The 14,260-nt window shown below is 38.1% G+C and overlaps 1 protein-coding gene across 1 annotated transcript in view; it reads left to right on the top strand.

Moving 5' to 3' along the window:
* COL6A6 (collagen type VI alpha 6 chain) overlaps nucleotides 1-14,260 on the top strand; it is a 41,019-nt gene that overhangs the window by 5,778 nt on the left and 20,981 nt on the right. Inside the window, 13 exon segments of the mRNA XM_064641159.1 lie at nucleotides 489-832; nucleotides 3,822-3,900; nucleotides 4,471-4,616; nucleotides 4,713-4,805; nucleotides 4,971-5,024; nucleotides 5,523-5,594; nucleotides 6,073-6,099; nucleotides 8,459-8,503; nucleotides 8,723-8,776; nucleotides 9,022-9,084; nucleotides 10,231-10,296; nucleotides 11,468-11,521; nucleotides 12,464-12,499. Of these exon segments, the coding sequence (XP_064497229.1) occupies nucleotides 489-832; nucleotides 3,822-3,900; nucleotides 4,471-4,616; nucleotides 4,713-4,805; nucleotides 4,971-5,024; nucleotides 5,523-5,594; nucleotides 6,073-6,099; nucleotides 8,459-8,503; nucleotides 8,723-8,776; nucleotides 9,022-9,084; nucleotides 10,231-10,296; nucleotides 11,468-11,521; nucleotides 12,464-12,499 (1,133 nt within the window).

The following is a 14,260-nucleotide window of genomic DNA, read 5'->3' as shown; positions in this document are numbered from 1 at the left end:
CGCAGTGGTTATATAACACTGCATGTAGGCAATGCTGCCTCTTTCTCTCATGTTTCTTTGGCCTGTTGTTCTACATTTGTATGTATCACCTGGTCTTGTGACAAAGTGACAGACCACAGTCAGCCATCAAGCTTCCTATTGCAACTGGAATATATGTTGCGTGTTCTCGGTAGCAAAGCTCACAGGAACATTTTCAAGATTAGGCCTTTTGATGACATTTGACGGAACAATGACATGTTTTGCAGTTTGGGTATGTGCAGACATCCAATAATGTGGTTCATACTATTTTCAAGTTCACGTGGTCCCACTGAAACCTGTGGGATGATGGTATTTTATGTTTATGGAAAACCAATCTCACTGATTCTGACTTCTGGTTTTAAATCTACCATATTGAATTTTGTTCCGCTGCCATGATTCTGGCAAAAAAAACCAAGATCACAAATAGCGTATGTTTGTAGTTTTGTGTTTCTTATATATTTTTTTTTCAGATTGCAACATAGATCTTTCTATAGCAGTTGATGCTTCAAGGCGCATGCAACCAGAACCCACAGTGCTCCTGAAACAGAGATTGCAAGCATTCCTCCCCAGACTTTTACTCCAGATGAAATCATTACCAAATACCAGCTGTAAAGCTCCAGTCAACATTAGATTCAAGTTCCAAGTATTGGCACAGACCAACCAATTAATCTTTGACTCTGGTTTTGAAGACTATAATGAAGAGATCATCCAGAAGTTCTTAGATGCACAGGCCACTGTGGATACCTACCTGAATACAGATTTCTTGCAGGCACTTGAGGAGAAGTTCTTTAATGCGACCTCTGCTGAAGTTAAGGTAACTTAATGGTATGAGCATATATCTTGGAAAGAAGTTACACAGTTTGATGTTTACAGTTCCTGATGCTGAGTACTCCAGGGAGACAAAAATGTTGTTTGGGAATATGTGAATTTAATAAACAGAATCATAGAATGGTAGAGATTAGAAGGAACCTCTGGAAGTCACCTTGTCCAACCCCCTACTCAAGAAGGGTCAGCTAGAACAGGCTGCCCAGGACCATGTCCAGATGGCTTTTGTGTATCTCCAAGAATGGAGACTCTTCAGCCTCTCCAGGCAACCTGTGCCAGTGCTCAGTCACCCATGTAATAAAAAGTCTTTCCTTATTTTTATATAGAACCTCCTGTTTTTCATTGACCTGATATAAATACGTATTTCAATTCCAGCTTCCTAGGCGATCCTGCAGTGAGATGGTATCCAGAACATTTGTCTTAATACATATGATGGCAACTATTCGTACAGATAACCTTCTTATATCTACCATGAAATGTTTGTACTTTGAGTAGTGGAAAGTTGTTCTCTTTTAGGAATTCCTAATCCTGATGCTATATCTCTGTCCAGAACAGCGACAGCTCTAAGCAGAAGTCACAGAAAAAGGTCATCTGAGATATTTGTTTACGGAGGTTAACTTATCAAATAATTTCCAGTAACAAAGCCGAGTTCTACTTAAGGGTAACTGATGATAAGGAAAATCTGCATAGATGCAGTTTATTCATCCATCTTGAAGTGAAGGGAAAAGTATAAAGCTTCATTTAATCTCTTCTGACATGAGTGGGGAGTCTTTCAACTTGGGTTCAAGAAATTTAGCTCTCATTGGAGTGTTTCAGGGTCAGTGCCCTGACAATTTATCCTTAATAAGGCCCTAATGCAGTAAAACACTGAGCATGTCCTGTAGTAGCTGTTGAATGTTATCACTTACTAGGGTCTCCATGCAGTGGGACCTTCCTACTGAAGAAGGACCTTGCAAAATACATAAGGGGTTTCCTCTTTCAGCCTTATTTTAACTTTTATAAAGTGTTAATTTTAATATCATGTGGAATGAGAAAGCCAAATTACAGATTTCCCTGCTTTCAGATGAAAGTTGGTATTCCATTTTTTACAGCATTTGCATAGGTGTGGCTTATCAGTTTAGGTTGTAATTTGCTGCATATTTAATAGCATTTTTTTCCAAAGATCTCTTAAAATGTCTGAATGGGGAAGATGACCACATAAGATTTTGCTTCTTATGAGCCTCAGAGAGAGAACTTGTTTGACATACCAGTAAAAAGCAGTGCTTTTTTCCTCCTAATTGCCAATTCTGAAGGTTAGAGTCAAACAAGGCTTCTTTCTGCTTATGCATTATTACTAGAAATAAAAATGCTGCATATCTCAGGACTTTACCAATGGATTAATATTTCTTTCTGATACTGTTTATGTGCAAATTGAAAATAGAAGACTTTAGAATGCAAATCAAATCACAATTTAATTTCCCTAGGATCCTGAGCAATAATATGCTTGTTCTGTAATGATTATTAGTTATAAACCTCATCGGGGACAGGGATTCGCTGTTGTTTGCATTTCTTCTTTTCTTTATTATTTGTTTGTTTTGCACCAAAAGAGTTGGACATGATTCCAGCATTTTTTGACAAAGCAATAGTAATACAATAAAGAAAAATAGAACAAAACAATAAAGAAAAGCTTTGTAAACATAAGTTTACATATACTTACATATAATGGGTGCACTGACACCCCATATTCCCTGCTCCCCAAGTTTTTAAAATTAAAAGATTATAGAAAAAAACCCATCAAGCCCAGGCCTACAGTGTCATTCCTGACAGTCTGTGATGTGTTTAACCCTCCATGGTCCAGCTCTCCTATGTATCACAATTTGCTTGACCAAATGTAGAGTCAGTACCAGTGCCTCCATATGGGATGTTTGGGAACACCACCAAAACCAGTGAGCTCTGCCTGTTCTTAAATTCTTGTCTCCTTGCTGCTTTAGCACGGAATTGGAATGTTTGGTGTGGTAGTCACTTTCTTTGCCTCTGTCACCTGCAGAAAAATTTATCTTAACAGGAGCAAAAGGGTTTGCATTGTTCAAAGCTGTGTCTTGTATAGGGAATGTAAAATATGAAGAATAGGAGGGAAGAAGCTCTAGCTGTGCTTGTCCATTTGTTGGTCAGAGAGTATAGGAGGACTTGAAGTCATTACCACTGGGGACAGGAGACAGTTTAGCTGTGCAGCTTCTTTCTGGGAAAACTAATTGACTGGATGAGTGGGTCCTGAGAAGACTTCTGCTCGTTAGAAGAGGGAAGGGGAGGAGAAAAATAGGAAGAGACTGGTAGCTCAGGGGGGAATTGTAGAAAACTATGCTATCCTCCATTGTGGAAGAGGCTTAACTATAGGTCTTTGGCCTTTAAAAGGTGGAAATGTAGCCAGTACAAATGATTAGCATCCGTAGGTGAGCTAAGCCTTATGCCTTAACAGGATAAAATATGGCAGAGAGTGGAGCAGGGTGATGTACTGCCTTTGTGGAAAGGGCAAGGGAACATAAGCATCTGTGGGGTGGAAGGATTGGACCTAGAGAGGATACACCTCCTAGTATGGCTCAGTGACAGCCAGCTGAAAGGGGAAAATTTGTTTGCTCTAAGTTCTTTTCCACATTCACATAATGGAGAACTCTTCAGACATCAGAAAAAGTTTTTCAGTGGATAAGTCACAGCAGCATTGGCCTTCCTGGCATGCTAAAAAGATGACAGACATAATAGCCATGCTATGAACTGTTCACCAAGACAAATCCCTCAACTTCAAGTGCTGTCAGGGAGAACAGACTTTTGTGTTCTGTTCTCCTTGCTCCTCAGCACTTTTTTCCTGCACATATTTCAGATCTACACAGCGAAGTGGAATTTGACCACCTCATAGCCAGTTTTCAATGCAAACTGTACTTTTTACAATGACTGAACTTTCAGTCCCTTTACAATTGACTTGGCATTACTCCCTCTCCTGACAGGTTCTGTTAGTATTTTCAGATGGGCTGGATGATTCGCTGGAAGATCTCAGGAAAGCATCTGACTCACTTCGCTTTAAAGGTATTACAGTATGATGTTGATGCTCCAGCCTCCTACTACCCAAGGCCCAGTGTATTGCTCCCCCACTGCAAATTTTCCATATAATGTTGCCTCTCCACTCTCACGTGGCATTCCTCAGGAGTCCCTGGGAGAGTGTTTGTTTCTCCATGTGAACCAAGGTACATGACTTGTCACTGTTCGTCAGATGATGGCAGGAAAACACACATGGGTGTGCTGAGGTTCTAGATACTGGGATCCAGCTTCAACAGCTGATGTGACTCAGGTCAGCCCCCTCTCACTGATGAGTACAGCACCAGAGGTTAGGCATAACTCAGACTTCTGCAGTGCAAAACACTAATATTTGGGCACTGAGTAGCAATCTGGTCTGACAACTGGGGAGAGAAGTTAATTGGAAAATTACTGGTCTGGATTTTTCTTTCACACATTGTTCTCAATAGGTTGATTTATTTGAACATACTGTGTTGAAGCCGTGAAGTGTCTTTTAGAGAATTGCTGTTACTTAAAAATATATTGTTGGTTAAATAGTATATTTCAGGCATTCATTAATTAAAATCTGTGCTTATATTGAAGGTCTTGATGCACTCCTGTTAGTTGGCCTGGACAATACACAAAACTTGACTGAATTTTGGGAGATAGAGTTTGGCAGAGGCTTTGGATACAATGAACCTCTGAGTGTTGGGTTTGCAGAGATTGCAAGCATCTTGCAGAGAAACCTTGTAAGTCCTTCTGTGGTAAAAACAAATGGGAGAGAAAAATCAGTCTTTGCTTTATGATTAATATACATAAATGAAATGTTTCTTGTTGTTTTTCAGGATACTGTTGCAGAAAGGAAATGCTGTAAGGTTAATTGTAAATGCCTTGGAGAAAATGGTGATCGTGGTGTCCGGGGAAGTCCGGGAAGGAAGGTAGAAGGTCTAACATAGACATTACAGAAGAATTACTTTATTTTTCAAAGTGCTTCTGTTTTTTGCAATATTTCTGAGCATGCATGCTTGTGCCCATGACCTTAACTGTTAGGATAGTGTGCTTGGAGAACAATGCTACTTATCTTATAAATTCTCATTTTTCAGGGAAATACGGGTTACAGAGGATCTCCTGGCCATCCTGGTGAGGAAGGTGGGGTTGTAAGTAAGCATATTTCTTCCTGCTGTTATGCTGACAGTTGGTGCCTGAGCCTGTCTGCACTTACTCACTGAGGATTCACCAGTGCTAACCTAAAATGCGTTTAAGCAACATGTATCTGCAGGTAAATATACAGATTTGATTCTCTGTGCTTCTGCACATCACGATAGTTAGTAACTGAGTTAAAACAACAACCCACCAGAAGTGAGTTAGTTATTCAGTTAAAAAAAAAAACTACCTTCAAGTACAAAGATTTCAGTCGGAGGTTGGTATTGCAGTCTGAAACATGGCATGATAGCGAGAGCAGAGAACCAGGTGCAACTCAAATAAGTAACTGACTGCTCTTTTATGGTCAGTTTGAAAATTTCTGGGTGACTTGCACTTGTGTCCTTAGCACAGTGAATGGTGATAGAATTCTCTCTTGCTTTAGTCTTATGTGATGAATTAACCGGTAACCATCATTGTATGGATGAGACTGAACATTTTGTTTTGTTTCTTAGGGGGAGAGAGGCCCAGCTGGTTTCACTGGGACTCAAGGAGACAGGGGTTGTCCAGGTGCTAGAGGCCATAAGGCAAGTATGTGACTGTGAAATATTTCCTAATTTTGTGTCCCACAAACCTGTTTTCTGTACTGGGGACAAATCCGGGGGCTGTCTTACTGAAGCATGGGTAGAGAGCAAGACCCAGCTGTAAGAATGGCAGACAGTGTTTGCTGTCTCATTTTGAGAGGTATTTTCAGTAACTGAAGCATGGTCATACAGCTAAGGATGTTGCTGTCTAGGCAACTTGACAGTGACTTTTTCACCAACAGCTCCAGACTGGCCTTAGTTAAAGCTATAAAGCTTTATGGAACAAGAATGAAAATGAGGGCTGTACTGTCTCCCCACAGGAAAGGAGTAAATCCCATAAGCGGCAGTAGAGGGTTTTACGGTAGGAACTTACTGATACAGAGCCCAGAATGCCCATGCACAGCAACCTATGGTACCCTGCTTTTCAAGCTCAATAAAAGTACTTTCACCAAATTTCATCTGTGTTTATTTTTAATTTAAGGGGGGCAGAGGCTACAGAGGAAATCAGGTAAGTGTGTTCATGTGTGATCGATTTTCTTTGAGAACAGTGTTCTGCTTCCTTTAAAGTTCATGTTACCTTGTAAGAAAATATCAGCAAAGAAGGAAAACAGTGTAAAAGTTTCAGAGCATTTAATGTACTTTTGCTATGGTTGTCTAAGAATGAATTTAAGATACCTATCACATTAGTCAAACAGTCATAATTTTATTTTTATATGGTTACAGTCATAGTTGATTTATTCTAACTAACAGGGATTTATTTACTGATTAATTTGATAATCTATTAAGGTGGTAATTCTTGTCAGGTGAATCTCATATTCTAATCATTGAGGAAGCAGAATAGGGGGGGAAAAAAAGATTGTGAATAATATTTATTGTGGGTTTGGACAGCACTTTCACTAGATCATTGTTGATACTATTGACATTATTCAATATCCAAACTTCTTTTCATGTTGTTCTTGTCATCCACTATTATTGCATGTCTCGTTTAACCTTTTAAACATACCTGTTCATCAAAGAGATATTGTCACCAATTCATTAATAAAATGTGAAGCCTGGAAGACAGTGATCTATAATGGCAATATTAGTTACCAAGCTACAGTAGTTGAAATGGCATTAACTTGAATGCTTTTACACAAACCCACTTTCTAAAAAAGACTTGGGAGCCTCAAAGACTCAGAAGATATTTGTCTCCATAATTGGAGTGAGAAAGTTGAGTGTGTTTCTGATACCTCAGCTCTCTTTAAAGTCCTGCTCCGTACTAACTTTTTAATCTTCTCACATGTTTCTCTTTCATTTTCCATTTTCTCCTCTGTTCTCTGAAGTAATTTATCCTCCTTCAAATATCTGAAACATCTGAATATAGAAGAGGGAGAGTCCTTGCTGATGATTTTGATTTGTCCAAGTTGAACAGTGGAGTAGAAATTACCAGGTGCACAAACCCTACTGAAATCCAATGAATATGTGGCATTGTGTCATTATATCCACTAATTTGATTTTAACTAAAAATATGAAACTTTCAACACATAAAAAATGTGATTCAATTCTGCCAACTTAGTAATCTTGAGGCAGTTTATTGAAGTCTGCAAGGCATTTTAGCATAGCTATTTGGAGAAAAAAAAGGCAATTCTGAGTATTTAATGCTTTGAAGTTTAGCTCAGGTTTTCTGAGGTAGAAAATGAGTGACAAAAAAAAACACAAATAAAAATCATGATTGCTGACTTAGTGCTCATAATTTTTCTGGAATACTTATTTAGAAATTCTTGTTTGTGACATATTAATCTAATCAAAATGTACAGCCAGCTATTTTTTCTTGTTGTACATACAGAATTGTTATAAATAAAAGAAATTCTCTCTCATGAACTTCAACTAGATGGTTTTGCAAAGTCAATTTAGCATCAAAATCTACAAAGCAATTGTATCTGTGGTCTCTCTCACAGTGAGAGTCCTGATGTCTTGTGCCACTTTCAGTGGTTGGTTGAATATCATTTCAGCTTTCAGAGTAGTGGTCTCTGCTAAGTTAATTTACATCAGGGTTAATTCCTTCATTTTTATCCTAGTAAAGAAAGATGGAAGAAGCTTATTTGGTCAGGTCTGAAACATTGTGAAGCATGCATAAATGAAATAAGGTTCTCACAGTTGTAAGTCTATTTAGATGCCTCACACAAGTTAACGTTGCAAATTCCTTAAAGAAGGAATGGATGTTTTGAGGGAAAATGTCTTCCATAGTCAGTTGCAATATGGGGAATCATTTTTGCAGACAAAGGGAGAAGAAAAGCAATGTGTGTTTGAAAAGGAAGATGACTGCTATTTTTGTAGCAAGCACCACATTGCTGAAAGAGTTATGAAGTTTATTTAACAAGTTGTAAAGTCTAGGATCAGTCTTCTGTAATTTTTTTTAATCATGGTTATTCTTTCTGGCTTTTCAATACACTGTTCATGGTATAAAGCTATGTAAAAAAAGAAAAGCACAATACAAACACATGATGGTTGACATCAAAATTAAAAAGTTATCAGCATGATAGATCAAATACTAGTAGTTATAGTTTGAAATATATCTAGGTATTGAAGATGCTGCAGTTGAAAAAAGATTTGAAAACAAAAAGAAGGAAAAACAGAATTTAAATACTGATGAAAATCTATAGTTTTAATAACTGTTGTTCTTATAAACTGTTCTTAACAAATAATTAAGATGTTCTTAATTTGTCAAAATACTAATTATTAATTCCAATTTATAATTATTATTCCTAATTATTCTTGCTAACCATTGAAAACAACTAACCTTATTCAAGTTTAAAAAGGTAGGCTGAACACTTGCTCAGAGACAAGTGGACTGATGCTGAAAGGGGGTTTTTTGCTTATTGCTACAGGGTGAACATGGTGAGAGTGGATTCGATGGCACTGATGGAGAGCAGGTAATCATTACATGTGCAGTGTTACTAAAGACACCTACCTCAGGGTTCAAAAGTACAGGTTTTATGGCTTTAGTCCTGAGCAGAAATTCCACTGTTACGTGTTTAGAATTGCATATCTGATTGAAGTTGGATTCTGCCAGATAAACCCTGATAACCACATTTATCAGAAAGAACAAACATTATTTTTTTCTTCTTTTTTTTCCACTTTTGTGAGTCTAGGGAGAACGGGGATTTCCTGGAGCTTCTGGAGAGAAAGGCAACAGAGGAAAACGGGTGAAGTACCCTTTACAGTAATGTTTAGATTTTATGGAAACATCTTTCCAAAGTGTAATGCTGTCTGTAATTCCTCTGAGTTGTGTTTAATAGCTGCCTATTCTCTAATATGATGTGACTCCTGCTGTAAATCAGTATAGCTCCACTGACTTCAACAAATCTGTGTTCTCTTATCTGGCCTTCCTTTATGACAGATACTATTTATACTTGTACCTGAATTGTTTGTGCTCTTTTTATGAATTTAGGGCAGAAAAGGCCCCAGAGGAGAACCAGGTGAACGAGGAGAATCTGGTCTAAGAGGAGATTATGTAAGGGTATTCCTTTATTTTTGTTATGTTGCACTGATTTGTGCCTGGATTTTGTGATGGTGACGTCTGAAATTTATATGATTTGAAGAGTTTTTCACAGTGCTAGATAAGTAGTACTCTGCAAGAAGCATGGCATATTCCAGGAGTCCTAAACTCTTTGCATGTAGATGGACTGATGTGTTTTGATATGTTGCTTGGAAGCAGGTGTTTAGGCCTCAGGTCTCCTGCTGTTCCTTGCATTTTTGGTTTGTTTGTTTATTTGTTACTGTGGACAACATAACTTCTTTTGGAGCTACTTATCACAGAATCATAGAATGGTTTGGGTTGAATGGGACCTTAAAGATCATCTAGTTCCACAACCCCTGCCATGGGTAGGGACACTTCCCACTAGACCAGAAGGTTTAATGAAAAGACCAAGTGGACTAGACCGGTCTTCCTGGCGGTTCCCATCCTAAAGAGGAATTTGAGATCACTTGAAAACCCTGAGCATTAACTCTTGGTTAGCAATTTATAATGATGCAAAGGTAAGTTACTTCTTCATGCTCACATTTTTTCCTTGCATGCTCCAGAGCTCTATATGAACACACTCCCCGAGGACTGAAATTTCAGTGGAGACACAACACTTCTTGTATCACAACTTTGTCTTCTCACATATATTTCGAAGATTTTGTTCCAAACATTCAAATATAGTGTTGACTCCTGACTTCTAATGATTATATTAAAAGAAAACTAAAATCCAGGTGTCATGGTAATTTGCCTCTTTGAGAGATCAGGATTTCACCTGTGTCTAGCATTAAGCAGCTAAATGGAATTCCACTGTAGTGTAACCCCCCATCTGAAACTCACGGACAAGATATGATCTTAATTAACTATACCAAATCAACCAGCACTGCTTCACATTTTCAGGGTTTAATTTCTTGCCCGTTAGTAATTTTGCCTTTAATCTCTTCAGAAAAGAACTTTGTGGACTTTGCAGAACTTCCTATATAGTGTTCTTACAAGCATCTTCATTTAAAATAGCCTTTTCATTTCTAGTTGTCTGCAATGACAAATCTAATTAATATTATTTCCGTATCCTGCCTCTATAATCAAAGCAATAAAGGTGGGATCACTGAAAATGCTGAGCTTTCCATTTAACTTTTCCAGGGAGATCCTGGGGCTAACAGTAGTGTTAGTGGTCCTAAAGGTGAAAAAGGAAGCCTAGCACCACAGGTAAGCAAGTAGTTCTATAATTATGGAGAGAGGATTTGCATAATTGCTAAATTGTATTGGCTGTCCAGTGACCAAGAAGCTCTTTTTTTGTTGTGGTTTTTTTTTGTGTGTGTGTGTTTTGTTTGCTTTGTATTTTGCCTCTAGTGTTTGTCTGCAGCATAGAAATCTTTGAGAAGTGTGTGATACAGTATAACAGAAAAAAATAATTAAAAATGTTTACAAAGATTATGGAAATATTCTCATAATATAGACCTGAGGGAAGATATGGACTAGAATATATTATTCTATCACAAATTTACATCAACCACCTGAGAAGCTTCTAGTAATGGTTTATAAGGATACTATTAAAAATCATGCTGGTAAAAATGCATTGGGTATCAACAGACTATATGCATTTTGCTATGGAACTGCTGTTTCTCAGGATGGTGGGTAAACACCATTTTGAGTTGTATCAGAATATAAGAGCTGGATTATGTGCTTATATAGCAGTGTTTGAGTTTTTAAGAGGTCTTTGAAGAATACTTCAAGAAAAGAAACATAGCAGAAAAGCACAGCCCATTTTTCTATTGCACTTTATTTGGAAAGAATAAGCAAAGATGATAAGTAGTTGGACAGTAGTATATAAATGATGGTGGATGAAAGTTTAAGAGGGTGAGAACTAGCAACATGTGAGAAAAATCCACTATTTTAGAAGATTAATTCTATCAGAATAAGTAGGGTTTTGTGCACGTGCTTGGACATGTGCTTGGACATGTGTGTGCATATGTCTATGTAGAGTGTGATGGAAGCAGTAGAAAAACTGTGAGGGTTAATTTTTGGAGAATAATTGGGTTTTGATGACTTGTTTAAAGCAGATCTCATCAAACTTTCTCATTCCAAGTCCAACTGAAAAGCTGAAGTCAACAAAAATTATTTCATTCAAGAAGCCTTGATGGAGTATCAGCTGTTAATAACTGATGGATTGGAAGTCCAAAGCAAGCATAATCTGTCTGGTTTATAATTTTGAATGCAAATTATTTGCAGAAAGCAGGGGTCAGTATTTAGCATGACACAACTGATTGCAATGAAAACTTAGAAGAAGAAACAAAGAAGTAATGTATTAAGAAGAATGTGCAAGTACAAGAAAGAGGCAAATATGTTTAAAGAGCTTGATCATTATTTTGTTTTGCAGGGAGATCCAGGCCCACGTGGACTCCAAGGAGAGCAGGGTGATGCTGGCCCTGATGTAAGAATAGTAACCAATATGGGGTGAAGTTACTGTTAAAAAAAGATACAATGGGATTCCTTTGAGAAAACTCCTTTTTTCTCTTCTTCCTGTTATCCCACACTTCAAACGCCTGCAAGGAGAGGGAACAAAAATCTTTTAATATTTTCCTAGCGAAACATACTTGGCTTAAAATTTAGTAGCTTGTGTTCATTGAAATGTTTTGTATTCAGGAATTTGCTGTCCTGTTAATTTTACATCTGATTCATGCAAAGTCACAAGCCTTAAACTCAATGCAACCTTTTCTATGAGCCTTAATTGCTTTATAATTTCGCTGTAGGTAAATCTACCTTTTCTTTCTCCCCATGACAACAAGTTTTGTTCAAGCATATATATAAACACACTGGCAGCTAAGCTGCTCTTTTTTGTTCACTGGAGACTGGAAATTATGAAGGCACCTCTTCTTGTCCGTCAGAATGGTGCTTGATGCCAAAATCTGGAATGATGATCACTCCTCAGTCAGGCTGCAGAAACATCCTAAAGGCTTCTGGTGATAGGAGGTTGAACAGTCACGTTCACTAGTGCTGCTGAGCAGTGTGCAGCAGGAAGTGGTGCAAACCTCTTAGCTCAGAGGGAGAGAAGAGGGCTTTTGTTCCATTGATTTTAGCCAAAGGGCAGCTGACTGGGAAGATGTTTTCCAGAATTCTGTTGAAATGTCTTCCCTCTGCACTCACTAAGGATCTAAAGCCTTCTTTCTTTTTTGTAAGGCTTACTAGCATAATAATTTCTGTCCCAAATCCACTCTTTTCTCTTTTTTTACCTTAAATCTTTCTTTTGGAATAATCTCTGCTTTCTATAAGCTGCCTTTGATTTGACAGTGTATATAATGTACTTTATTATGAGCCATTGTTTCACATGTTGCTCCGTGTTCTGGATGTAATCTCTCGTGCCACTCCTTCCTAGGGTGCAGCAGGTCGAAGAGGCCCTCCAGGTATAAAGGTGAGTGGCTGATGCTGCTGCTACCCATCTATATGCAGCTACATGTCCAGCCTCAGTGTTTGCTCCTCTTAAAGGGAAAGTTTCATTGTGATCCGAGACACAAGTGCTTAAAAATCAAAAGTCTGCCTCAAGCCAGGGCAGCCTTTGGATCTCAGGTGGCTGTACTAGAGGCCATCCTGACTTGAAGGATTTAGAATTGGAAAAGAGTTTTCATCAAAATAAAAGGACAGTTACTGTTATTATTAGGGCAAATGTGGGAAACTAAGTAGAGAAGAGACTCACTAAAGATGACAGGAATGTGTGGTCAGGCTGCAAAGTCTGACAGTTTATTCCTCCTTTGCTGCATGCACACAGATATATGCATGATGCGCACGCGCAGCACAGATAAAATTAAGGCAATGATGCTTTGCTAAAAATAGATGTAACAGTGTTAACTGGAGCTCTGAAAATTGGCTCGAAGCATATAAACTGATCAAGGTTTTGGAAAGAATTTAATTTCCAAAGTCAATATCTAAAAGAACGTAGTGTAGTTTGAATGCTGGTATAGGATGTAAGGAATAGGTCAACCCCAGTGCATGCTGATTGATCGTTCCAGGAAGATTCTCTGGTGGAAAATGTCTGTCATTGTTAGATGGTAGCCCTGGTTTTCCTATATCTATACCCCATAGAGTCTGGATCTCAATAAACTTTATGGAGATGTACTTGGTAAAGACATCACTGCCATTCTCTTAAGCGATGATTCAGGTAGTGTTCTTGGAAAAGAAATCTTGTTTGTCTCTGGGTATAAATTACAAAATACAGTTATCAAAGCACATCTAAAAGCAGCTATATTCAAGAGTGGGTTAGTGCAAGTAAAAATTCTAGGAATTCTCAAGTATAGGTTATATGATCATTTCAGGAAACATTGCTTTAGCACAAGTGGTTCCCATTTGTGGTTCCCATATCTCTGCAGTTTCTGACAGAGATAAGGGAGACAGTATATGCCTTGGTATAGCATTTCCCTTCTATCTTAGTGCATATAAACGCAGGGAAACATTACAATTTCATGTATGACACTGTCAGACCAGCAGGATGGAATATGTCTTGAAATCCTGCCTTGTGTTGGAGTCTAGGGAATGGGCAGAATTGTAGCTTCTGAATAAATGTGCAAACCAGCATTTTGAGTAGAGTTTGTTCTATGCAACTCTTGACTCACAAACATGGTCAGGGCAAAATTTGGACCAGCTTTCCCCGTTTCTAATTTCCAAATCATACTCATACAATATCAGTGCAGTCATAGTATCAAAGAGGAGACAGGATGAAGTGCAAACGCCCAAGTAGCAGTTCTTTCAAAGTCCTTGCCAAAGCCCTGTTTCCTTTATCCAGGTTCACAATATGAAGTGTTTGGCATGTACCAAACATGCTGTTAGAGGACAGCCAGTAAAAGTTTGAAAAGTTTGCTCAGTTTCTCAGGTTTTTAATTGTGGATGCAGTATGTAAATTGAAGTTCTTCTTGTGTTCTTAATTTGGCAAAAGGTTAATGATTTTTCATGAAACTTCTGCCTGGATTGAGTGAGGGTTTTTTTTGTATCAGCAGCAAGCATTTAAAGTGAAGACCAAGTGTGAAATGTTAATAAATAATACTGAGAATAACCATAGCGATGCAATATAGAACATAAATTTCGGCAAAGGAAAAGGACTACTGGGAGGGCACAGTGACTTTTATGGCAGAAATATTTCTTCAGCAGCACAGTGTTTGGTTTGCCTCTGATTTCTGGGCTT

The sequence above is a fragment of the Pseudopipra pipra genome, chromosome 1 (genome assembly GCF_036250125.1).
Source record: "Pseudopipra pipra isolate bDixPip1 chromosome 1, bDixPip1.hap1, whole genome shotgun sequence".
In the NCBI taxonomy this organism is placed as follows: domain Eukaryota; kingdom Metazoa; phylum Chordata; class Aves; order Passeriformes; family Pipridae; genus Pseudopipra; species Pseudopipra pipra.
The sequence above is the reverse complement of the archived record's forward strand: the minus strand, read 5'-3'. Positions and strand labels throughout refer to the sequence as shown.